The sequence below is a fragment of the Sebastes umbrosus genome, chromosome 14, assembly GCF_015220745.1.
Source record: "Sebastes umbrosus isolate fSebUmb1 chromosome 14, fSebUmb1.pri, whole genome shotgun sequence".
In the NCBI taxonomy this organism is placed as follows: Eukaryota; Metazoa; Chordata; class Actinopteri; order Perciformes; family Sebastidae; genus Sebastes; species Sebastes umbrosus.
The window spans coordinates 24344870-24371392 of NC_051282.1; the positions used below are offsets into that span (position 1 = coordinate 24344870).

The 26523-nt window shown below is 42.8% G+C and overlaps 1 protein-coding gene across 1 annotated transcript; it reads right to left on the reverse strand.

Annotated features, from left to right (window-relative positions):
- Nucleotides 1-2699: 2699 nt before the first annotated feature.
- On the reverse strand, nt 2700-25986 carry ppap2d (phosphatidic acid phosphatase type 2D). The gene is made up of 6 exons (XM_037792423.1): nt 25203-25986; nt 8131-8288; nt 6906-7192; nt 6736-6793; nt 4390-4566; nt 2700-4194 (listed from the first exon to the last, which is right to left on the reverse strand). Exons 1-6 carry the CDS (start codon nt 25423-25425, stop codon nt 4090-4092), a joined length of 1008 nt encoding a protein of 335 aa, XP_037648351.1. The 5' UTR covers nt 25426-25986; the 3' UTR covers nt 2700-4089.
- Nucleotides 25987-26523: the final 537 nt, after the last annotated feature.

Consider the following 26523-nt stretch of genomic DNA (forward strand, 5'->3'; position numbering starts at 1 on the left):
TGTACCTTAAAGGGAGATTTGTCAAGTATTTAATACTCTTATCAACATGGGAGTGAGCAAATATGTTTGCTTTATGCTAATGTATGTATATATTTATTATTGGAAATCAATTAACGACACAAAACAATGATGAATAATGTCCAGAAACCCTCACAGGTACTGCATTTAGCATAAAGAATATGCTCAAATCATAACATGACAAACTCAAGACCAACAGGTAACAACAGCTGTCAGTGTGTCAGTGTGTTGACTGGGCTATGACTTGCCTAATACAAGTGTAAGTGATATAAGTGTCCTTTCCACAGACATGAACAGATATGCAGGTGAGCTATGTGCCTTCCGCCACACGCTGTGTGTTGATCTGGATCAGCCCTCCCTCGCATCCGCCCTGCTGTTTTTGCACCAATCCAATTTTATAAAAATCTTATTGAGGAATTCCCCAAAGTTAAGCATGAGACAGAGGGAGAAAGTGGGTTTCTTTCACAGTGAGGCGTGTGGACAGTAATGGCTTTCACCTGTTGAGATAAGAGTTCAAATACTAAATGACCACAGTGCCGGGCTACTGTTCCTACTGTGTGCACAGCCAGAGCAGTGTAAATAGTGAGGCCCTTCTGCCTGCACCTCAGTAATCTGAACACACAGAATGTGCCTCAGCTTGTCGACCCCCCATTCATTTCCATTACAGGGCCAAAGGGCTAGCGGGGAGGACGCCACAGTCGCAGTGTAAACGAGATGTCATGTTTGACAGGGTGTGTAAGCTCAGCTCGGCGGAGCGGCCTACCTCAGTCACACACACCTCAACACAAGACAATAACAAGGAGCGCGGCACACACAGATAGACAAGAACCTGTCACACAAGCACAGGCATATACGTTGCTCAGGAATGAAAAACGTGTCTCCTTAGTTACAGTATTATGAAACAAAACAGGTCTGGAAACCACGATCGCATTCCTTCCCACCCCGACACCCCACGCCCATCACCCTCACTTGAACTTATCTACCGCCCCATCTGTTCTGCCAACTGCTCCATTACTCCTTCCCTTCATTACTGGACCAGTTTTCCTGCTTGTCCTGTCCCCCCTTTACCTCAGCGTTATGCATTACTGAAGCCCTCTCTTCCTCATTTGCCCTCTCTGTCTGATCTGGGCTGCTTTTTATTCTGCTCCCTCAGCCTGGAAGAGAAAAAAAGAAATGAAAGAAAACGCCTCAGACGCCTTCGACCTGTATCTGGCTAAGCATCTCCATGGCAGCATGACCCCCTGAAACAGCCCATCATGCCTCACTGCACTCAAAAAGGACTGAGAGGAGGCAAGGAAGGGGCAAAGCGAGGAAGAAGAGAGAGAGAGAGAGAGAGAGAGAGAGAGAGAGAGAGAGCTGCAATGGAAGAAACTAGGAGAGCAGTGGAGTGGAAGCCTCCAAACAAAACAAGAGGTTAAATCACTTATCATTTCAGTGTTTACGTTTTGTTTCAGCCCAGATTTCCTTACCTCCTCACAGAGTCTGGCATCTTGTGCGCTGACTGACTAACAAGTGGCTTACTTTACCAACGCTGCTGCATGTGAGTAGCCAGAGACAACTGAGATGACATAAATATTGTGACATTGAGATTAAAGAGGACCTATTATGGTTTTATGCCTTTTCCCCCCTCTCCTTTAGTGCGTTACATAGTTTTCTGTGCATGTAAAAGGTCTGCAAAGTTACAAAGTACAAAGTCAACGCCAAAGACAGTTACTCTCCCTCACAGAAACACTGCTCCTGAACTGCCTGAAATGCTTTGATTGAAGTCCCGCCTTTTTCTTCTGTAATGTGGTGATGTCACCAAGTAACACATTTGCATAATACCTGCCTAGCAGCTAGTTTGGCACGCCCTCAAACAAAGCAAGTTAGAGCAGAGTCCGAAGAGTTTGGTTCAGCTGACCAATCAGAGTAGACTGGGCTTTTCAGGAGAGGGGCAACACATTCTCATCCCAACTCGTCACGTACCGCCGCTTTGTCATGCCCGAGACGTCACTTTATTTTCGACATCAAAACCACCATAGTTCCCCTTGGCGTCACTTTAGGTTTAGGCAATAAAACCACTATAGTAAGGTTTAGAAAAGAACTACATGGTTGGGCTTAAAACTACTACGTTTGTACAGTGAAAATGACACTGAACGTTGTGAACACGGGACACGAACGAACAGCTGATTGTAACGTGACGCACGGTACACAAACAGCAGTCTCCTGGATGAAAGCCTTGTGTTTGTTGGACCCATTCAGCTTCCCTCCCACCCATCCGGTGTGGCTATTTCGCTCTTTAAACTACGTCACCAGCGTTTACTGTTGCTGCGGATGGGTTTACATTATAGTTAATGGAACGCCCCATGTGTTTCCATGCTGGTGCTAAAAGGTGCCGTGAGCAGCGGTACCAAACGCCGTGACAAAGCTTCGGTATTTGATGCCCTGGGAATGAGAACGGGCTGGGGGAGAACAGGAGCTCAAACAGAGCGAGGGTGAAAAGAGGTGCTGCAGCACAGCAGGTATGAGAAAAATAAAGCGTGTTTTGAACATCAAAGCATGTAAACATGTTCTAGTAGAAACCCCAAATACAAGTATGCACCTGAAAATGAGCACAATAGTTCCTCTTTAAGTGTGTGTGTCTGGTGTATTACTTTTCATTTTGCTGATGCTAAAAATAACCGAGGACGGAAGAAGTTAAAAACATTCAACATTCAGTTTATTGGTTTGGTTTTTTTGAGTACAGTGGTTATTTCTGCCTTTCTGGCGTTCACAGACAAAACAAACAAACAACAATAACTGGGAACACAACAAAATATAGCTTTCTGATAATATCTGTGGCTCAGTCTAGTAGTTACAACAGATACAATAGTAACTCTCCGTACCTGATTGACACAAACGTAAATACAAACACTTAATAATAAACATGTAAAAACGGTCCAAAACTGGAACTAATACTTTTTTTTGAAATTCTGTGTGGTTTATAAAATGACATAGCTATTTACATTCAATTTGAATAATTATCGTTTCAAGAGAAACAAATATAGTGTATGAGTTTGACATTAACAAAAAAATAAACACTGATTATTAAAACTTGTGATAAAATATATAATATTGATTATAATTAGAAGGTTCCATTATGTACGTTCAAGTGCTATTAATAAAGATGCACAGGAGGGGTCGCAGCCACGTCGGCTCTCCTGACAAGAGTGGCATAAATCAAGGTGCAGCTCAGAGATTGGAGTCCAAGGGGGGCAAAGGTCAAAGGTTACAAAATTCAGTCAAAGCTCCACCTCTGAGACACAGTCAAAGTGGTTAGTACAGAGTAGTGGAAGGGAAAGAGGAGTCCTCCCCATCACTAACTTGGTTACACAAAAAGAAAGATAGTGTTACAGCTCAAATACTGTGTTTCTTCTTTACAGGTTATTATTTAGTCATAGCGACGCCGGGCAGTCTGATTTGAGTAGTGGCACATCAGACGGTAAAGATGGTTAGAAGTTGAAGCTTGTTCCTTATCACTCGGCACAGAGCTGTCTTTACATCTGAGCTCTAATGGTCTCAGTTCACAGCTGCTGCTGCTGCTGGCTGATGTTTTCCACGCCGAGATCAGAAACAAAGAGGAGGCTGGCGTTTTCTCCTCTCTCTCACCCCCAGAGTGACCAGTTCTGCTTTGAAAGCTAACTAACTGCACTGACCAAAAAAATGCCTCCATCACAGAAGAAAACTATCAACATTAGCAGCTTCTAAAAATCCTCTTGAAAAATAGACATTTTTATTTGTTTTTCTCTCCATATATAAAAAAATATCACTCTGCAGTTCTTTTCACTGGACGGGTTTGACTTACAGTCAAAATGTGCTTCTTGTATTTCACGTGTGTGAGTGTGTGAACATTAGATTACGCTGTGAATGTATCAGTATGCCCCAAAAAGAGCAAGTGTTAGATTGTACTCTTTTAAATCCTTCTCTTAGATTCCCTTTTTCTAAAAAATCTTCTCTTTCTGCTCCTCACCTGCGCTATCTGACATTCTCCCTGTCTTTCTGCAGTCCATCTTCTCTTATTGTCTCACTCCTGGGATGATTGTTATGTGCCTGCTAACAGACGGTCTGCTGGCTGGACAGTGGGCTATCCAGGGACATGCTCGTGGGTGACAGGTCTTGACGGGCGCACGGCTTAAACATGGAGGAGATGTAGAAGGCCTGCAGGCACAGACACAAAAGCATGTTAGGAGATATACACAGACCATACACGCTGTCAATCATCCACTGTTCATAAACACCACGAGGGATCAGAGTGAGGAAAATGAGGCTGTTGTTTAAGCTGGCTCAGTCAACAGAGAGCCGAGCAAATCCTGTGAAGACAGAGATAACTGTTATTGGACTATTTAGACGTACCACCCAGTACGCAGTGAGCCCTCCCTGGATGAAGCCCGTGAGGACGTCAGTGGGATGGTGGCGGTAGTCGGAGATGCGGCTCAGGCCGGTGTAGATGGCGATCATCACCAAGAGGAACTGTATTAGTGGGCGCAACAGCCGAGCTCCTCGCCACGACAACCGCGCCTGCAGGTAGAACTGCAAGAAAGAAGATAAACATCATTATATTGATAGGGACTTTATAGTTAGCACAGAAAAGTGAATTCATGCATGTTGGTGCTTGTGTGTCAATGCATGCCCCAAAAACATAAACTAATAGTTACGTCTAAACGTTTATGAGATTGTGTAAAGATGCTATATGCTCTTGTAGAAGCTACAAGTCCGATAATATCAAACTTGTTTTAAGAAAATCATGTTTTATTCGAGATGTCATGGAGAAGTACTACACTACCCACAATCCTAAGTGTAACAGCAACATCTCTGATTGGTGGAGCTCGCTGTTACCAAGGAAATGTTTATCGCACCCGCGAATGGCTAGTGCTGGTACGTGCTGCTCCGTGGTCTGCTCAACAAGGCGGCTCATTTGGAGACATTCTCTTCTATTACGAAAATAATTCCCCGAAATGTTTTTAAAAACATTTGTGGCGAGAAATAAGGCATGCAGTTGCTGAATCTGTCTTCATTTTAGATCGACAACGGTTAGTTTAAACGTTTTTCAGAGGCGGCGAGTCACCATTCACAATGGTTTATGGGATGAGTAGTTCCTTCACTCTTAAAATAATTATGTTTTTCCATTTTTGTTTTTGCGCCGAATCAAATGTTTTATGGTCATGATTCATCTCGTAATTGGTTGGTTTGCTTCCATGTTTAAAACTCTTTATATAATGATTTTCTGAAACGTCAATAAATGGAGTGAATGAATGGGAAAGTCACTTCCGGGCGGTCACTGTTGTGCTCTATAAACACAGACAGAGACCTTTAAGGTAAAAAATGTACATCCACTCAGTCTGCTACCCGGAGGGGGAAAAGAGAGGCTTGGCACGAGTCCATTAACACCATCTAAACCCCATTTCCTCATTTTGTTCATCCTCGTCTCCTGCCTCCGCGCAGAATGGATGTTTGTGTCTGTAAAAATGGGGTCACGGGGCTGAGCGTGATGCAGATACAGGGGGCTAGCTTTATGAGGTCCGTCTGGACCCGACAACCACTGGGGAGCACGTGGCCTACATTCCTGCGGTGAGGCCGACCCTCACCGGTTCCCACTCCTCCTATCCCGAATGAGAGCAGGTGTCACTGTTCCTGCTTTAAACGCTAGCAGCTGGTGGCGTGTAGCTACAGGTTTGACACAATCTCACCAGGTTGTCTACAGTCGGCATGCGACGCTGTGAGTTTGTGCTTGTAGTGTGTGTGTGTGTGGAGAGGAGAGGAACAAACGGTCAACGGTCACAAACACTGATTGTCGCCCTCGTTTTTCTCACACCACTTCAGCACTTTACTCTTTTATTCCTCTTATTCAGTCTCCCTCTACTCATCCTTGTTTGTCTCTTTCTGCTCAGAGAGGAGCTGCTTTTCATTTGGACTCTTATAAGTGCAAATAGGGGAGGCAGTGATTTTCTTTTCTCCTCTTTGAACATCCTCATTTAATTCATTTTAGCTATACACATTAACATATTTAAGTCACCTTAGACTATAATTTAAGGGTTAATGAGGGGGAAATACACCAGGAATGTGGACATTTTATGGTTAATAATGTGCTTTTGTCTCCCTCTAACTGTCGTTTCTCTCCCACAATGCACCCGCGAGTGCTGGGCAGTGCAGTGTGAGAGAAAGATGAAGAGGGGGGGGGAAGTTGAGAGGGTGTCTCTTGCTGAAAGAAGCCTGTCGATCTCTCAGCAGGCATATTCAGCCCTCCACCCCCTCCTCTAAATGAGACCCACAACAAGGCCTCCTCTGTCTGCGTAGCCTCTTCATCTATTCATGTTCCCCGTGGAAAAACATTCTCCCTCATTCTCTAACTCCCCCCCCCTCCCTCTGTGTCTCACCAGCTCTTTCAGCTCGGAGCAGGGTGCCTTTGGAGAATTGCTGCTCTCAAACATCTCCTCCCTCACGATCAGGAAGTGTGAATATATTTTACAGCAGCATGTGCTGGTGTGTGTTTGCGCATGTTTAATTAGCTTATCTAGTTAATGGTTGCGCACAGTGCTCCTGGCCTCTTGGGATTTGTGTTGTCTCTAATAACTGAAAATGAAAGTTGTAATATTCCCCCAACATTGTAAACACAGCACCGAATACTGTAATTACACAACACAAGATCAGGTGACTGGGAAGGTCACATTCCAGATGTGTGTGTGTTTAAAAGCAACTTACTGCCAAGTAGAGCATGGTGTACATTGCAAAGGAAGCATGGCCGGAAAAAAAAGACTTCCTGAAAGAGAAGATCAATAAAAGATGCTGAAGGTTAAACATTAACTGCATAAGCTATTGTACACCCCACCCTTAGTAAACACACCAAATCATTTCAGAGCAAGAACACACACCTTGCTTCCTCCACCATCTTCACGTTAGGCCGCTGGCATTCGACCTGGGCCACATAGCTGCCCGGAGTGCAGCCGATGGACTCGTAGGTGATGTTACAGACTTCCAGGAAGTTGGGTCGCAGGCGCCCCACACTTAGCTTGGCCATATTGGTGAGAGACTGACCCACGCAGCAACCAAACATGAAGCTCCCCAGCTCCTTGTACAGGCACGACACGTAGCAGTTTCGCACAAATGCCCGCGAGTTTACGCCTCGGAAACGCACCCGGTAGCATTCACCCAGTGCGATCTGAGAAGAAAAGAACACAAAAGGTTTACATAACTCATACAGTACAGCTGCACAAATACAGTGAAAGTATATTTGTTTTAGTCTTAAAGGGCGGGTCCATCTGCGCTCTGTTCTGTTATTTTCAAATATATTTTTGCCCACTCAGCCGTTAGCAAAAAGCAGTGACGCTAATCAATAAGGTTATGAAAAATGGAAATAACTGAAAGGGTTGGTTGGGACTTTTTGAAGTGGGGTTGTATGTATACTCCCGCGTTCTGCAAGGTAAAATAACTGCTTTTGTGAATGTAGTCTGGTGGCTTTGAAGAGAGCAATATACCGGCTTCAGTTACTGTCAGAAAGGGCTGTCTAACGGCGAGGTAAAGCGGCCATGGACGGGAGCAGCAGAAAAAAATATTTTAGCCACCCTACAATAAATCAATATTAGTTTAAGTGTATGCTATATTTTGAATATTTTCACCGCTTTACCTCGCTGTCAGACAGCCCTGTCTGACGGGGGACTGACTCCATTCGCAAAAACAGTCATTTTACCTCGTGGAACACAGGAGTTGCTTGTGTGACTTTCGAATCCGAACTAACGTGGCCTCCACACAGCAGGTCATTGCTTAGCTTCTGTGTTCCAAACTGGGAGCATGCCGAACGCCATCTAAGTTACTGTATGTAACGTTAATACACTGACTGTAAGGATGTATGTATACTGTACATGTAGCAGCGTCATCATGCAGAAACCTACTTCAGCTCACGTGAGAAATAGTTTTTAGAAGTGCTTAGGGAAATAGCATTTTGACGCTAAAACATACACAGTTTGACCAAATACATAAGGAACACCACTGGAAAGCTGCAGAATGATATAAAGACCCGCCTTTTAAAAATAAACACATGCTGTGATGACAACTCACTGAACTCACTGTGCCAATACTTAACAGCTATTATTGTCTTACCGTTAAACCAGTGATGGCTATACCACCAGCAATGAGCAGGCTGTCGGGGATGGCCTCGATCGGGTCGTAGGGATAGGTGATGCTGGGGTCTCCACAGAAGAATCCTCGCTGGTACGCAGTCACCGCCTTCAACTCGCAAGCAAAGAATGGGATGGAGGCTGATGAGATGTAGGGGAGAGAGGGAGGGGAGGCAGACAAAAAACAAAACAAAAGATGGCTTGATGAATGTCTGTGAGCATGTGGTTCATGCAACAACGATCACAAATGAGATTGGTACAGTCGGCTAACATAAAGGTGGCCTCACAGGAGCATGAGGGGAGCCGCGTTAAAGAACAACAGTCATCTGGTGACATGATTTCCAGATTCCCAGAGGATGAAGCATTCCTCACATAGCTGCTTCCATCAGGGGAGAAGGGAGACGGAGGATTGAGGGACACAGAAAGACAGACAGACTAGGAGATGGGCATGACAGTGGAGAATTAAGATAAGGAAGGAGGAAGAAGATGAGAGGGTGTGTTACACAGGAGAGTGCCAAAAGAGGACAATAAACCCATTGTAGGAAGAGTTAGGTATTTTTATTAACAATAAAGCTTTGTTCCAGTGGAAAGCATTAGAGCTGCAACGAATAATCGATTAGATGTCAACTATTAAATTAATCGCCAACTGTCTTGATAATCAATTAATCGGTTTGAATCATTTTTCAGAAAAAACAGTCTAAAGTCTCTGATTCCAGCTTCTTAAATGTGACTATTTTCAGTTTTTTTACTCCTCTATGAAACTAAACTGAATATCTTTGAGTTGTGGACAAAAACAAGACATTTGAGGACGTCATCTTGGGCTTTGGGAAACACTGATCGACATTTCTCACAATCTTCTGACATTAAAAAGCATACTTGCCAACCCTCCCGATTTTCCCGGGAGACTCCCGTTTTTCATTGCCCTCTCCCGGTTTCCTTTGAATTCTCACAATTCTCCTGCATTTCTCCCAATTTCTGACAAATGTTCACACCTTTTTTCCCTTTTCGTTATCTCAACCTGTTTCTGGCACTGTACAGTGTGTATAAGTTTCCTCCCAGAAAACAATACAGCTACACCAAATGTTGTTTCCTGGTGGAAGAGATGCTCGAGACAACGCTGTGTGAGCTGCGGTCGCTGCTGGTTTCAATGCACACTGTCAGTGCGCGCTGCACCCAAAGTTGGGTTTGCTCTATACAGCAAAAAGCCGTCTTGGCGTGGCGCAAGCCATTGGAAATAACGGGTTTCAAAGCACAGTGGTGCCGTTGTTGCGTTGTGATTGAAAGGACCTTCAGTGAGTGAGAAATGGAGAGTAGGAGAAAGAAATAGGCCTACTCAAGCTGATGCCAGAGATTCACACAAGTTCACACTAGAGGGGCCAATTACTCTGTATTCATTCCTGAGAATTAAAAGTATTTATCATAAAACTGCTGTTGCAGTGTACATTATAATTATAATTATTTTAAAAGCCACCAGAAAGCAGGAATCAAAGTCTCTGAAACTCAAATTTTTCCACCTTGGTTTCGAAATCCTCCCCATTTTTGAGGTTTCAAGGTTGGCAAGTATGTTTCATAGACTAAACAACCAATCAATTAATAATCAACAGATTAAGTGACAATGAAAGACATTTTTAGTTGCAGCCCTACAAATCAGTGACTTTTGATTCAACCCATTCAATCTTACATTAACATTTGCCCTACATGTGTGTTCACTACATTTCCTGGTTGGTCACTAATTATAAGAACTCTGTATCAGGTGAAAGTGGGTCAAGGTCTGGCAGGCTTAAGCAAACATGCCTCACAGCCGGATGGGGAAAGTTCATTGAGTAAAAGTTGTGCATCGTTTTAATGATGACAAAAAGGGAAAAGAAAATGTGTGTTTGTATCCCCAGAAACGGGAGCCGAGCTACACAGCTTTTATTCTGTGTTGTACTTCAAACTAATAACCAGTAGCCCTGTAAAAAGCCTGCTCTATTTGTTTGTCCCGTATCTATCCCATGTCCCCTCGTCACCCCGTGGAATGCAGCGAGAACATGGGACTAATCATTAACCTCTGTGCCTCTTCCTGTCATCCCAGGCCTGCTGGTTGGCTGGAACACACCCAGGCCAAAACGCTTCTCCTGCCAGGGAAACTCTCAGACTACGTGACTGTGTAGCTCACAGGATACACACTCGAAATCAGGCAAAAGGAACAACACACTCAAACACAAACAATGGCAGGCAAATATGTCTTGAAGTATGATGAATCAACAATTATTAACCAACAAAGGGCAGGGCGTGAATACCTATATAACTCGGCCCACTCTGAGATATGTCCACATTGTTTCACTTTTTATTATTCTGTGTTTGCTATCACACCCACGCAGTCAAACCGCTCATTCACCCTCACCGAACTGATAAAGGATAGCAAGGAAATAATCTATAGGTTTTGAGGCTATCAGCACAAAAAACACACGAGGAGGCAACTCTTAACAGCTGTGTGACAACAGCTGATTAAGGATGTTATACTGTAGTCAAAAATGCGTTAGTGACCTCTGTAGTCAAAGTCACGCTGCCCTGGTAGAAAGACATAACACAGATAAACGCCGGCCCTCTGGCATATAATTTAAGAGAGGCCTTAGTCAGAAAGTGAGGGAGGGAAACACGTTGCAGGCAGATAGCAGGAGGCTGTGACGCCAACAAGGAGAGAGAGATAGGAAACACCTCTCATCTGACCCCGATCTATCATCCAGCTCATTCAGTTGCCACGTCTACAGGCGTTTCCTCACACACACACACACCTACATAAATTACATAAATGTACCTCATGCAACACACACATCCACGTACAGGTCACATACAGGTGCTATCTGTTTTTTTAGATAGAGGAATTTATGATAATGGATCTATTCATCTTTTATTTTGAAGTCCTGGGGTTGTCTGGTCAGAATTCCTGCCTTTATAACAAATGTTAGTTGAATCTTGACAAACCTTTGGATTATTACTATGACGTCTCGTTTCCTCATAGCTGTGTGTACGTATGCGAGTCGACCGGAAGTTCATTCATTCCTATGGGAACATCTGTGATATCCGGTGCGTTTGCGAAACCTTTAGTCTTTTTAGTATCAAGTATGTTGAAAAAATTTAACTTTTGCAGCAGATAACAGACAGTCCGTATGCATTGTGTACCACAGGAAGTTAGCAGCATGCTGTGGAATTAGCAAATTAATAAACTGATTGATGAATGTAATAAAGCTCTATTTATACATTTTTTCCTAATAAAAAAGCTCAACAGCAACAGTTTTTTTTCAGTAATGATATATATCACAATATAGCATGTTTTCTGGTCTATATGCAATAACGACATGGTAAAGCCTATGTTTGTATACTGCTGTGTGAATTAAATACTTGACAAATGAAGTACAGAGTATTTTCTCATTTCATTAAGAACTTTAGTGCAGAATGAACATAACAGTTTCAAGTGAAATTATAAAGAAAACAAAATATTTCCATGTATACACTGTTTGTTAATCACATTGAACTGAGTGGTAATATAGAGTGTAATGTAAAAACAAAACCGCAATCCTCAAATGATATTCCCTCAAAATATTCAGATCACATTTTCTGAGAAATTTGAGTTAATATGTGTTTGTTATGATCAATTTAGACGATGTAATGTGTATCATGATACCTCGATATATGATTTAATCATGATACGATTCCATCTTACAACGTTGAATTTTGTGGGCACTGTGTTGCCAAAACTGCTTGCTTTAAGTATTTCTGATTAGTTTATATTAGCTATAAGATTGTTGGAGTATTAGATAAATACTTTGGGAAAGTCTTTTTTTGAAAAAAAAAAAGTGAACATCCTGAATGAAGGTTTCCTGGCTCCTTTCTGCCACCTGCATAAAATGCACACACATCTCTTAATCTCCTAATCGTAATCCTCTTATCAGTGTGTATCATACCTTGGTGGAGACCTGCAGAGATATGGTCTCCGGTTCATCTCTGGTTCAAACTGAGTGGGTGTGGACTTTTTTTTTTTCATATAACTACGAACGGTGTATGAGAACAGCCTGTTTGAGGTGTTATTTGTGTGCTCAAATGTTGCAACATAAACTACAGCATTTGACATTTACTCTGCCATAAATGAACTGCTTTGCATGTAATGAGGTCAATTTTGTGGCAAATATTGCTTTCCATACCATCCATTAACCGGCTTCCTCTGTGTCCTCATCAGATTCCACCATATGGACGCTCCTCTCTCAATAATCAATATTTTTGCTGCCCTGGCAGCGAGTTAATGGACAGATTCTCCATTAAGGACCAAACACTCTGCGGTTACAGTGGGAACATGGACATTTTAAGGGATCACTTTCAATACATGTGGAGGTCTAATGGGATCCATGAAGTGCTGAGCCAGATTGCAGCATAATTTATGACCTCAGACCTGCCAGTGCTGACGGCTTGTGTTGTTTTCCCCCATTTCTGCATGCAGTCCATGCACAGGCTCGGCACCGATGGCCGCGAACCAAAGATCACTCCAATGTGGCAAAGCTGTTTGCAAAGCTTCTCAATAAAATAAATCCACCAACCGCAGTTGTGTCAGTGCTGTAGAATAAATAAAAAACAAAGCGATGGTGCTAGAAAACCACATGCAAAGCTATTCTACACCATCCTGTACAAATTACAAGCTCCCGTGTCACAGTCAACCTCTATGCTTTACAACTACATTAAAACTGTTTTCACAACAAGACATGAGAACACTCCAGAGACCCTCACATCATCTGTCAGGCAGCTGTGAGCAAACCTCTGCACCTGGCCAAGACATGCTCAAAAGAGAGAGAGAGAGAGAGCCGGGCCAGGAGGGCCTGCGAGGGGACCCAAGAGGAGGCGGAGGAGTGGGTCGGCTCACACAGCCAGGCCAGAATGTGCTGCTCGCTGGGCCTGACACTCAAAGCAGGAATGCTTTCAAATAGTCAAAAGGGACAGAAAGAAAGAAGGGGGGGAAAGAAGAGAAGGAGGGAAGGAGGAGAAGAGGAGGAATGAGAGCAGAGGGGATATGTGCCTCGCTCTGAGAAACTCTTCTGGTTCTAATTTACACATCTATGACCACAGCCCAGAATGAGCTCACTGTGAGAGGAGAACAACAACAACCAAAAGCTAGAAATACAAAAAAAAGAAAAGTGATTAAAGACAGAGCGCAAAAGAAATAGGGCAGATGATAGTTAGTCATCCACATGCTTTACGCTGATCAATACGGCGTCAAACTAAAAACTAGGCTAAAATGCATAGCCAGGAGGCCAGAGAATTGACAAATGAGGGTGAGGGCGGTAATACCGGGGTGAGAGAAAACTGGAGAGATGGAGCCAAGAGAGATGCGGCGAGGGTTTCTCTACGGAGAACAGCAGACGGAGGCGATTAGTGGTGGTTCTGGAATGTGAGGGTCAGAGATCTGGGCTCTGCTGGGACCCGCTCTGTAAACACGACCCCACGTCAACCAGCAGAATATCCCCAACGCACACTCAGACTCAACACACACAGAAAAACCACACTGGGATGCAAACAAACCAAAACCCGCAGCCACATAGACAACCAAACAAACCACCAAAACAACCCACCAGCATCTAGAAAATCAACCAAATAAACCACGCAAGAGCAGCCTCACTATCACACATGCATGAAGTGCTGGGGATGCTGCTGGTGTCAGACAAACAGCCTCATAGATCAGCACGACACTCAGCCTAAAACGATATCTGAGCCACGGTAACGACCATCTGCTTCAACACATCCAATAATGTTTGCCTCGTTCTACATTTGCCCTTTGATAGAGCTGGAGGACAGACAATTAGTGAGTGACCTGTCAACACAGGTCCATTTGGCCTGCGGTTTAGGACCAGGCTGAGCCTGGGCTGCAGCCCAGCTTGCTACAGCACCCTTCAGGGGTGGTCCACCCTCGCTGGGGCCCCTCACCAGCTTGCATGTGCCAATGTTTCCCAGCTAAATTTTATTAAGCTGCTTGTTTACCTACAAGTCAACCCCGCAAAAAAAAAAAGCAAGCTGGTGAAGTGAACCCTGAAGTGTCGTAATTTGAATCTCTGCGAGCGTGATAATCCCCGGTAACGACATTACAAGAAGCAGTGTGACGGCCTGTTTGACATGCTCATAAATAGCAGTCACCAGTTGGGCTGGATGGGCTTGTACAATTATTTGTGTAATAATGACTTTAACTGCACAAAGCTGTCTCTGTGAGCTTGTCTTGATCTGTTCTTTCATCTAATTACTATTCAGTTTGAGTCAGGTACTTTAAGGGCAAACTCAAGTCTTTTATGTTTCACCTGATATACAAAATCTTTGTTTGAAGAAGCAGACTGTATGCACCATCACACAAAAGACCACAGAGAGAGAAACACAGAGAGAGTCTGTTGTATTGTTGGGCAGGTAACAATTAAAGAGGAGGTGTCATCCGCACCAAGGCTGTGATTATGATTGGCAACCATAAACTGCCACAAAGACAATTAAAGTACTGTATGTGTATGTGAGTGTCCTAGAAGGTGGCTCTTCCTGTTCATCCATGGTGGCCAATCCAGGTGTGGTGGCGTCCATGGATGTATAAAGAGAACTGGATACAGCGTTGGGAGGAGGGCTCCCGTTCATTCCTATGAGAGTTGCCCGGTGGCGCATGAAGCCAAAATGGCTCGACTGCCGTGCCGATTGATAAATGTACCCAGATCAACCGGCGATCTTCTGCATCTATTTGGCACAGTGTAGCCTCGGTCTGGGTCTCATTCACATGAACGGAGGATGGAAAATAACTCTGGATTCAGCTATTAGAGCATTTTACATTTTACAACTTTTAGGACCTCATGATTTAAATAAGGGCTATTCGAGTGTTCGTACTGGGGAGTTGATTTACTTCAAAAAAATTATGCGCTGAGTTACAGACGTCTCTTTCCCAATGTTAGTCTATGGGAAAAAGTATTTTTGGGCCTAATGGCATCACGTCACGGACATTGAAGTTGTAGAAAATTTGCTTCAAAACCCGGCGCACTTCCTGGGAGTTTGGTGGGGTCAGTGTGAGTGGTGCTCACCTGCTATGACACATTAATTTTTCCATAATTAGCTGGATTGTGCTGAGAGACTCTGTTTTGTCTGCCCTGATGGCGGCACAAAGAGACAAATCAGTGAAGAACAAAGAAGGACTGAGGAGCCACAACAGTCTTGGATCTTTGTTAACCATCTGCTATCATCAGCATCTCCTGCTCCAAACAGCCTCTTTAAGTTGACACCCAACGCCTCATTTATCACGACACATTTGATGTGCAAAATCAAAAAAAATAAAGTGTCTGTAAACTAAGCTGCAATGTTTTTTTTCCCAGCTGCCTTTATGTTGCTTCACCAGCATACTAGGAGAGCTCCTGCTTGCCCCTCTCTCTGTTACTGTTACAGCTGGCCGGTGGAGACATGCTCCCCACAGCTGCTTCTGTTCTCTCCACACTTCACTGACCTGCTTCCTGGAGCCCGGCTCTGGAGTTCAGGGCAAGAGCGGTGAGGTCTGAAGTGGTTCTGTCTGTCTGCCTGTCTGAATCAGCAGGAACATAAAGGACCCGCCACTCTGGTATGCACCTTGGAGACTTTAAAAGGAGCTCACCGGTGGTTTTTGTGGTGTGAAGGTGAGGGTGTGCGCAGCAGAGAGATGAGGGCTGGCGTGTGAGAACGACACACGGGGTTGTGGTTCAGACGGCTGAAGAAGTATTTGGCACGGAGCAGCCTAATTGTGGTTGTACTGTATGTATGTATGTATGTCAAGAGTTTTGTCTGTTTTGTCAGCGTGTTTTGGTTTGCAGTGGAACATGCAGCTGGAACAACTTCAGAGCGGAGCTTGAGAGAATGAAGGAAGGGAAAAGGCGCCAGCAGGTGAGATGTTACACAATGATAAAACGCTCCCAATGATGGGTAACCACGCCATGGCGCCAAAGGGGGGGGGCTGTCTAAGTCTGCTTATAGAGAGGCGAAGTCCCGTCCCTTCCGGTGGACCACCATGGGACCTTATTCGGAAAAAATATGAACGTTAGTCAACGGCGAGAGACAAATATTTTTTTAATCCTGTTTGAATTGCGCCATGAATCACACGTCTCTCTCGCTGTTTTCGTACTGGGATGTACCCACACCAACAACGGGTCTGATCGTTCTTTCGCTTCCCGGCTGATAAAAAGACCAGGAGTCGCTGGACAAAACACATCAGGTAAGATAACGTTTCATTTGTGTGTGGAACATAGCTAAGTTAGCTAGCTAGCTAGTGTTGGTGACGTATATTGTGCGAGACGAAGGATGTAGTTCAGTGAGCGGTTTCACACAAAATGAAATAAGGTCCCATGGTGGTCCAACGGAAGGGGAGGGACTTCGTCTCTCTATGGGGGGGAACAGACAGAAGAGGACGAGCCATTAAGGTCCTGACACACCAAGCTGACGGTGGGCCGTCGGACAGTTTGGGACCGTTGGTACGTGTCTGTCGGCCTAGTTTTTGCGGTGTGTCCCGCACCTTCGACTCTAATCTGCCCGTAGGCTGATTCAGCATGTTGAATCAGCTGCGGAGTCGGTCGGTGAGATATTATTTCATCTCACACAGGCGCAGAACGTACGTGGTAGTTGGCCGTCGGCTGTAGTCTTTGCGGTGTGTTCAAATGCAAATTGTCGACGACGTGAGGCGACAAAACAGTCGGCCTTCATCGCCGCTAGTTTTTTGATGTCGGCTTGGTGTGTCTGGGCCTTTAGTTCAGACAGATGGGGCTGTATTCAGATTCAGGTAGATACTTCGATGGTAAGCTTCTCCAAAAAACCCATTCTAGCTAATGAGCACTGAGGATTAGAGCACTATACACATCTTTGTTCAGTCATTAAGGCTAATACCTATGGACCACCCTGGGCACTTACGGAACCGGCATCGAGGAGAAGATTGCAGCTGCCTCATTAAAAGTACATTTGAAGCTATTTGCTGTCTGAACCGTCTCAGCGCTACTTCCTCCTCACAAGGACATAAACAGACAGCTGTGGGTAAGGTCCCTCGGGCGCCCCTGGGTCTGACCTCTGACCCCTACTGTAGATCTTCAACCCCTTCCACGCCTCACGCTACTCTCCCACCCCGGAGCTACTCACTCACTCAGGCTCTTACTTGCCCCCCAGCCTTCAGGCACCTGAGACATTTCTGAACCGGCTCCGGTGAGCTAATGGGTGAGAGAAGACGTATTGACAGCAGAGTACATGTGCCCATATAGTCTGTCTGAGGACGGGTGCAGACTAATGGATTCCTGAAGCTCTGCAGTGCTGTCAAATGGGAAGGAGATGCATTAGCCCACTAACGAGAGAGAGAGCGAGCGAAATCACTTCTTCCACTGACTAATGATTTGACTGAGCCGTCTTTAATGGTTCTCCATCTGTCAGCCGCAGAGACACGCCAGCGTGTTCCATAACTTCGGAGCCTGTTTGATCAGTTCCTAAAATGCGCAGCAAAAACAGGACCGGCAAATTTTGTCAACAAACAGCACGCACATGGCAGCTGTAGTAGGGTGTCCTTGTTAGCAGCCACGATGATGACGCATACACACAAAAATGCCCACACCCACACTTTTACTCAAAAGCACGCTCACACACACACAGGAGACAATTTAATATTCCTGGCCCTACACACACCGACATGCTGTGACGTGTCGGCCTCTAGCTGTCTCACTCAGCAGCTTTCTCTGCCAAATAACAGAACCACGAATCATAAACCCGCCGCCCGCCCAAAACACACACATGCAAACGTAAAAACCACACACACACACACCTTGCTACGTTGCTGGAACACCTTCAATCTCAAAATAGAGTTTGCCTGAAGAAAAGAGTAGGAAAAGAGAAGGGAGCTAAAGCAGAGATAAGCTGGAAAGAGGGAGCCTTTTTAGAATTCAGATCACTCCGGTAGATACCGGCCCTCTCTTCCTGGCATGCTGCTTCACGTCCAGAACAAAAACACACACACACTTAACAGTGATCAACTGATTCCAGGTTTCTCTTTCTGTATTATCCACAAACTAGTTCTGTTTTTACTCCTGAATGAAATCATTTTCCCTTGTTTTATATAGACAAACATATTATGACTGTCCTCGACCACAAAAATTCCTGGTGTGTGTTAATAAAGGATTTTTAATTCACAATCTGTATGCCTCTGATGTTTTCCAGACTGCCATCCTACACCAAGGAGTCCTTGGCAAGGACTTCCTTTCAAAGTAAGCTGGACAGTCACTGTTTTTATTGTTATTTGACTACTTTGAAAAGTACCTGTTTTTTTACTTAAAAACATTTCCAGCACCAAGTTTCCTGACCAAGTGCAGCTCTTAATCGACTAACACTACGATATGATTTTGTTGACTAATTGATTAGCTCATTTAATTGACAGATCTGTAAAACTGAATCACACAAAAGCATGACTTAAAATGTTTACCACAGATGTGCTCATAAGTTTCTTGGAAATAAGTCATTCAGCATGAAAAAAAAGCATAAAAAAAGACTAATTGAAAGAAGAAGGTTGCATACTTTTTCCGGTGAAATAATACAGTATGCGAACACTGGACACTACGGTGGCATAAATATCCCACAACGCAATGCGGTAGTAACGACAACGTTCTTAACAGACGTTGACAGACAGCTCTGTAACGTCAATCACGCTTCAATTTAAAGGAACAGTGTGTAACATTTATGGGGATCTCTTGGCAGAAATGGAATATAATATTACTAAGTATGTGCTATTAGTGTATAATCACCTGAAAATAAGAATCGTTGTGTTTTTCGTTACCTTAGAATGCGCCGTTTATATCTACATAGGGAGCGGGTCCTCTTCACGGAGTCCACCATGTTTCAACAGTAGTCCAGAACGAACAAACCAAACACTGTTAACTTTTCCTGCTTGGGCCGGAGTCGATAACGTTACTTGCTCCCATCGCCGCTGCTCTCTCTCTTGCTTCACCACTCACTTCCCACATACGGACATACTCTACGCATTTGCGTTTTCACAACGGCCAACATGGCAATCATACACGCTTAGCACGCTGTAACCTGCAACCTCACCGCTAGATACCGCCAGATCCTACACACTGTTCCTTTAAGTGTAGGTATAAGATTTCATTTTGCTAGGTGTAATATTTAAAAAAAAATTAGTTCAGACTTGGCACGGGTTCCCATGGTTATGTTGAACGATAGTACAAATATTGGGTATGTAGTGTGTAGTATGCGATTTCGCATGAAGTCGAAATCTTAGTCATCTAAGACCAAAACAACCGATTAGTCGACTAATCGACTACGATGAGGCAGTCCTAAAGTATATGCAGTTTATCAACACTGTGAATCATTTTTTCTCTTTTGCATTATTTTAACCCAGCCTAACATCTTGTGCATATCAAGTGTTGAAACAATTTCACAGTTAACCTCTACAAGAGGGTCAAGCCTTGTGGCTATCATAATGCTCCTCTAAGCTGTATAATGTGCTAATAGTGGGGTTTCAAGTGCCACTTCCAATCATTTCCCAATTACTCTTAAGAGAGGCAATAACTGGCTTTATTGGGGGTGATGACAGAGTGAGGACCACCTGTGCAGGAGGGAAACAGCAGTGCAGGCTGGGAGGCCTGTCCCTGCACGCTCTGCAGAATATGACAAACAACCCGACACCTCTTGACCTCTGGGCGGCTGGACGCTAGATCTTATAGATGCAGCCACAGGGCGCAGATTTTGTCAGGTCTGTCCCGTTCAAACCCCTACAGTCCCACCGACCAGGAATGCATGCACACACTTAAGACACACAAGCAAACACTTGCATCCTGCAGTTTACGTGGAAAGTACTGACACTGAGCTGAACCAGAACAATCCATCTCTGTGCAGCATTCATCATGTGCGTGTCAGAACGGCGCCTTAAAAAACACCGGAGCACAACAAAGTTAGACAAGCCCGGTGTTGAGTAAGAGAATGATCAGGTAACATGAGTCAAAGCCTCAGTTAATGTTCTCAAAATCCCTGCATTTCACAACACACAGATTAAAGTTCATTTACTAACTTTATGTCCTTTAAATGTGAAGTAAAAGTGAAACACATGGAGAGGCTGTGACAGACCACTGTGGAATCCCTCTTCTGCTGATAACATAATGAGGATGGGATGCTTCAGGGTGAAATTCCACAGTTACAGTAGTGAATGAGCCCCTTTAACAGGATGAATAACCCCGGCGGCTCAACTGTCTGAGGGAATGTGATGAAGGCATTTTTAAGGGAAAAGTGGGTTAGTCAGAGATAAGGGGGTTTAGCTAAAGAAAGGGCCCAATTCATCCCCACTAAGTGATGGCATTCACAGATGAGTCAAGGTCAGGCTGCTGGTGATAACTGACATGATGGTTAACAGAGCAGAGACAGGCAGTCAGACAGCCAGGAATTTGTTTTTAAACTCATCTCTAATTAGATCTCCCAGTAGCAAGAATGAGTGTAACAATACATTATATTGTATAATATCATTATGCTCTCATTTCAGTTCACAGTGTAGTGAACAATTCTGCACTGGGCATGGGCAATCTATTGATATTATATCGATATCGTGATATGAGACTAGACATTGGTTAGATTTTGGGTATCGGAATATCATAATATGGTATTAAGGCCGCAACTAACGATTATTTGCATTGTCGATTAATCTGCCGATTAGTGGTAAATTTGGTAAAAAATATTGTGATATTTGATTTTCTCCATATCGCCCAGCACTATCCACCACATGTGATGTTTAACAGGAAGTGTTGCAGCTATTGATCTGAGATCATAACTCATTTGTTTGTCAGCACATCTGATTGTGCCTGATAAAACTGTCAAGCACTGTTTTTGTTTTGTGTTTGGGTAAATTTGTGTGCAAATGCCACTAATTTCTTTAACGCATTAACGCAACAAGTGATTTTTAGGTTGTAGCGGGGTCAGTTTTTAGTGAAGATACTGGCATCATATGAAACTAAAACACTTAATCAATTGGTACCAACCATGTCATACTAGCTTGTCGACAAGGAGGCTAAATAACGCTCCAAACTAACTCTAAATTTTGGCAAGGAAATCAAATTACACGTAAACTTTTTCAATTGTTACATCAGCAGCAAGAAGGTGAACTCCTTTGACTTCAGTCACAAGACTAACCGACTCTCTAAATCCTCTCAGCTGTGACTAGCTGGAGGCTCAGTGACTCAGTGTCAGTGTTGTAATCTAGTGTAGGGGGGATAAGAGGGTTAAGGGCACGCAATTTTTGTGGGAAAGCCAGTGGCATGCTCAGCGTGCGTCTCAGGAGGAGAACTGAGAGAGACCATTTCCTCTGTGGTGCTGACTGATGCTGGGTCGCTAGCCACTTCCTAAACACAAAACAAAAGCTGCTGGAGAATATGCAGAGTGAACAACTAATAGCATACCTGCAGGGGTTAAGAATAATGTCTGCTCGCGTGTCTCCTATGCTTTAACTGCCAACGAGACTGAGACCTGTCAGTCTGCCTGGACAGGTTACGCCTCTCTCGTGTTTTCCGAATAAAATCAAACAACAACACACATGCTCCCTTCCCCATCAGAGTCATGTGAGATGACAACATGAAACTGATGAAATTATACAATCTCACTCTTCACTGAATATCACAGTCCAGTACAGCAGGTACCTCCGGCAGGTTTTCCCCACTTGACTGAACAGAGGAGGAAAATAATTAAGTACTTTTTTTACTTTTACTTTTTCCTCCCCTTCATTTCTCTGACAGTTTCAGTCACTAGATTCTTGCCAGATTACACATGAAAATCTCCTATAATAAGATGCTGTTTGAACTACTAAACACATGAATCAGTTCAACCAAGCATGACATGAACAAACTACAGTACACCATTAAAATACTGCTTACATCTTAATGAAAATAATACTATTTAACTTCTACTAGGTGAAAGTGAGAATGAGGTTCACTTTTTGTTTTTACTGTCCTGTTTGCGAGGACATGGCGGATGTACTTTTTAGTAAAATGACCTCCATTTATGCTGATTTCTTTTGGCTGGATGACTATAAAAAACTTGAGTTGTGCTTCAGGAAGGGAACCTTTTTCGTAGGCAGAATATTTTGTTTAGGACAGAGCGGTAAAATAACCTGTAATATTGTAATTGAATGAAATGTTATGAAATGTTTGACCGCTGCAACTGTATTTTTGGTGTCTTGCAAACCCATGAGGGTTGGGCACTTTGTGTGCATGACACAGAAATAAAGGATCAATCAGTCAATCTACTTTGGGCACTTGTGAACATGTTACTGCTAATAATTCCTCTCATTGGTCTCGTCACATTTATGTAACTAAAGGATTTTTTTTAATGAAAAGTTCAATCTCACATTATTACAATAATTTATCAGCTATGAGGGCACAATGAGGGAATGGGTAATGTGATCATCAGCTGCTTTATATTGAATCAAAACTTGATACAATTACAGAGGTCTCTGATATTGTAGGTGTCCATATGATGGATAGTGCTGATTATGATTAATTTGAGAATTTTTATCACCTATACATTGTTTGCCATTTCTAAAGTTAAAATACAAAAGATTTGCAAGTGTGTTTTTCTTCATTATACGTTAAAAATATTTGCGTTTTGTGACTTCTGGTTACACAAATTAAGCAAAAGGTATATATATTATACATATTGTGATATAAAATAAACTCTTATTGTTGTATATATTATATATATATATACCAGAAATACTGTAATTTACATTTTTTTATTTATATACTGGTATAGTATACTGTTGCCACTTTATCTACACTTTTTTACCTCACATTTAAACATGTTTACAGTCTTGTAAATGTTTACTATTTTGTATATTGTGCTCATTCTGGTATAATTTTAATAGAGTGAAGATACTGTCATCATATGAAACTAGAAAACCCAATGAATCCATTGATGTGTCAACCATGTCATAGTAGCTTGTCAAGAAGGAGGCTAAGTAACGCTCCAAACTTACGCTAAATTTTGTCAAGGAAAAACTGGCATGGTCATTTTCAAAGGGGTCCCTTGACCTCTGACCTCAAGATATGTGAATGAAAATGGGTTCTATGGGTACCCACAAGTCTCCCCTTTACAGACATGCCCAATTTATGATAATCACATGCAGTTTGGGGCAAGTCAAAGTCAAGTCAGCACACTGACACACTGACAGCTGTTGTTGCCTGTTGGGCTGCAGTTTGCCATGTTATGATTTGAGCATATTTTTTATGCTAATGCAGTACCTGTGAGGGTTTATGGACAATATTTGTCATCGTTTTGTGTTGTTACTTTTCACAGTTAGCTTATTAAATCTTCTATAAAGTGGAAGTTATTATGGAGATTTTGACCACTCCAGTATTATGGTTATGTTAGTGGCCTCTGTCCACATGTTGTTACTGATGTTTCTAAATCTCCTTGTGAAAGCTGGTGGTTGATTTTTATTGAATTATAAGCCTGTAAATGATGTGTGGCTGACAGAGTCAGTGGGCCTAAAGCTGCTGCTGCAGTATAGTGAGTGAGAGAGGCTAAAGAGCTCAGTGAACTGAGGTAATTTTCGGCACGAGAACACAAGCATGTTTTTTATCCCGATTCCCACGTTCTTCTCCCGGGAACTTTGGGGAGTTACCATGGGAACAGATGAATTCCCGGGACAACTCTGCTCCTGCCAGCTGAGCTGAGCCCCCTCCTCTCTCTCTCTCTCTCTCCAATCCTCCATCCCTCCCTTCCTCCTCCTGCCCCCACGTGTGTACCGAGGGGAACAAGCTGAAAGTTTGAACAGTTTTCCATTTGACTTCTGGAAAAATGCTTTGCAGCTTCGTTAACTTTAACAAATCCCCCCATGCAATGTGTTTTTTCCTCTAGAAAGCCAACTTCATTTAACCTCCTTGTAACCTTCCAAAATGTGATCTACAAAAAGCTTGTGTTGTTGACAACATGCAATCAGACAGACAAGCTCCTTTAACCCTCCTATTGTCTTCCCGTCTGGTTTGACTGTTTATAAAGCATACAGTAGAAATTATCACCCCAATTCTGTGTTACACCTTTTTGGCCAACTTCATTCCAAATTATTACCACAAGTTTTAGACTTTTTTTGTGGTAAATAAACCTAATTTCTGTGAAATTATACAACATTTTTGAGTAAAAAGAGAAGAAATTATGAATTATTTTACTATAGTTATTATCAGATGAACATAATGTAGATGGGGTTATCACAGGCTGTTATATGTCAAAGTTTAGTCAGAACATTGTTTTGAAACCATGTCATTTTTTTTAATGGCAGCATATGCTATAGATTTGAACAAAACACCCAAAATAAGACAAAAATAGCGGTTATTAATTATTTTTTTTGCAAAGACCGTATAGTAGGGAATCATCCATGTTTGGGCAATTAGATTAAAGATATCCATATTTATGATATAATAAAGTCAGGTCAAAGTTGACCCGAGGACAACAGGAAGGTTAAACATATTAAAAGTTAATTATTGTAAATTCAAAGCTTTATATGAGAAGTAATAACATAAAATAATGTATAAAAACATTAATTTAAAAGAAGCAAAGCTCGTGTTGACACATGCAATCAACAGATAAGCTCCTTTAAACATATTAAAAGTTAATTATTGTAAATTCAAAGCTTTAATAAAGAAGTAATAACACAAAAAAACATTAATGTAAAAAGAAGTTGGTTGGTATATGTCAAAATTTAGTCAGAACATTGTTTTGAAACCATTTAAATTTTATAGCAAATAATGACACCTGTGATGCTATAAATTTGAACAAAAAACCCAAAATACAACAAAAGTATTTTTTTTTTGCAAAGACCATATAGTAGGGAACCATCCATGTTTAGCCAATTAGATTAAAGAAATCCATATTTATGATATAATAAAGTCAGGTCAAAGTTGACCCGAGGACAATAGGAAGGTTAAACATATTAAAAGTTAATTATTGTAAAGTCAAAGCTTTAAATGAGAAGTAATAACACAAAAAAACATGAATTTAAAAAGAAGTAAATTAACTTATTCTTACCCACAAAAAGGCAAATTACATCCAACCCGACGAGCACCTTCCTCTTGGTGCAGAAGGAGCTGTCCTCCTCCTCTTCTTCAGGCTGGGAGAGGAAATGTTTCCCCCCGCCGTTCTCCCTCCCGTCCCCGGCTCCTCCGCTGTCAGCTAGCCGCAGCTGGAGCTCCGCGTCCCGGGGCAGCGTGGTGCCGTGGTGGGTCCCGCTGGAGGAGTTCAACTTCTGCATGTCTTCTGCTAGAAAAATACAAAATAAAGAAAAAAAAAAGTAGTTGTAGTGTGTCCCTTTTTGTTGGAGCTATAGCTGGTTAAATTCCCAAACTTTTTCAGTCCGTCCGTCGGTGCAACAAATCCATGTCAAGGGAAGTGTGACAGCAGCAGACCCTCGTTAGTAACCATGCTGGTTCAGGAAACATCAAGAAAGTACAGAGAAAAACAAAGGGGAGGCTAATTAGGAGCTCAGACACCCAGTAAGTTAACCATACACCTCTCAACTTCTTCTGAGTGTGTTGTGCTCTGTGCTCTCTCTAAACGTCCTGAACAGACCACTTGTGTCAAATAAACACGAATGAAAAACAACACTTTTGGTTCAAACTTTCAAAATAAAAGCGCTCTCTCGATGACTGGTTGGCCTCGCCTTTTATTTTGGTAGGAAAATCGCATCACTTCCGGTGTAATTAGGTTGACTTGATGCAGCTTTAGTCCGCGCTAAAACCCTCAACAGGGTCAATGTGTAACCATGAAGCTGCTGGAGCTCACATGTTCGATCCAGCTGTGACCTGACAGCTGTGTAATGACGACGTCATGAGATGTCCCCTGTCCTATTAAACTGTCCCACCCATGTGAGGACATGTCAGTTTCTGCCAAAAAAACACATAACAAGCAACACTTTTCAATAGACTAATCCTCCTATAGGGTGAATTAGCCCAATGTAGGACATTTATTTTGTAATTCAGATTTCTAGAATATATTGTGATATGAAGCTAATACATTAAAGGTCCCATATTATAAAAAAAGTTAGATTTTCATGTTTTTTTTATTATAAAGCAGGCTTAAGTCCTATATAAATACTGTGATAGTATCAAAACACTCAATCCACAGGGAAATACACACAGCCCGTATTCAGAAACAAGCCGTCAGGATTTCTGCCCATTCGTGATGTCACGAATATACAATATCTAGACCCATGACACAATTTTAAACGTAAACATTCTAAATGTGTCCCAGTTTATTCCTGGTTGCAGTCAAGGCCTATGGAAAGGAGGCTGGGTCACACGTCATATCTTAGGGGGTACAACACATGCGCAGTAAAATCTGGTCTGCACTC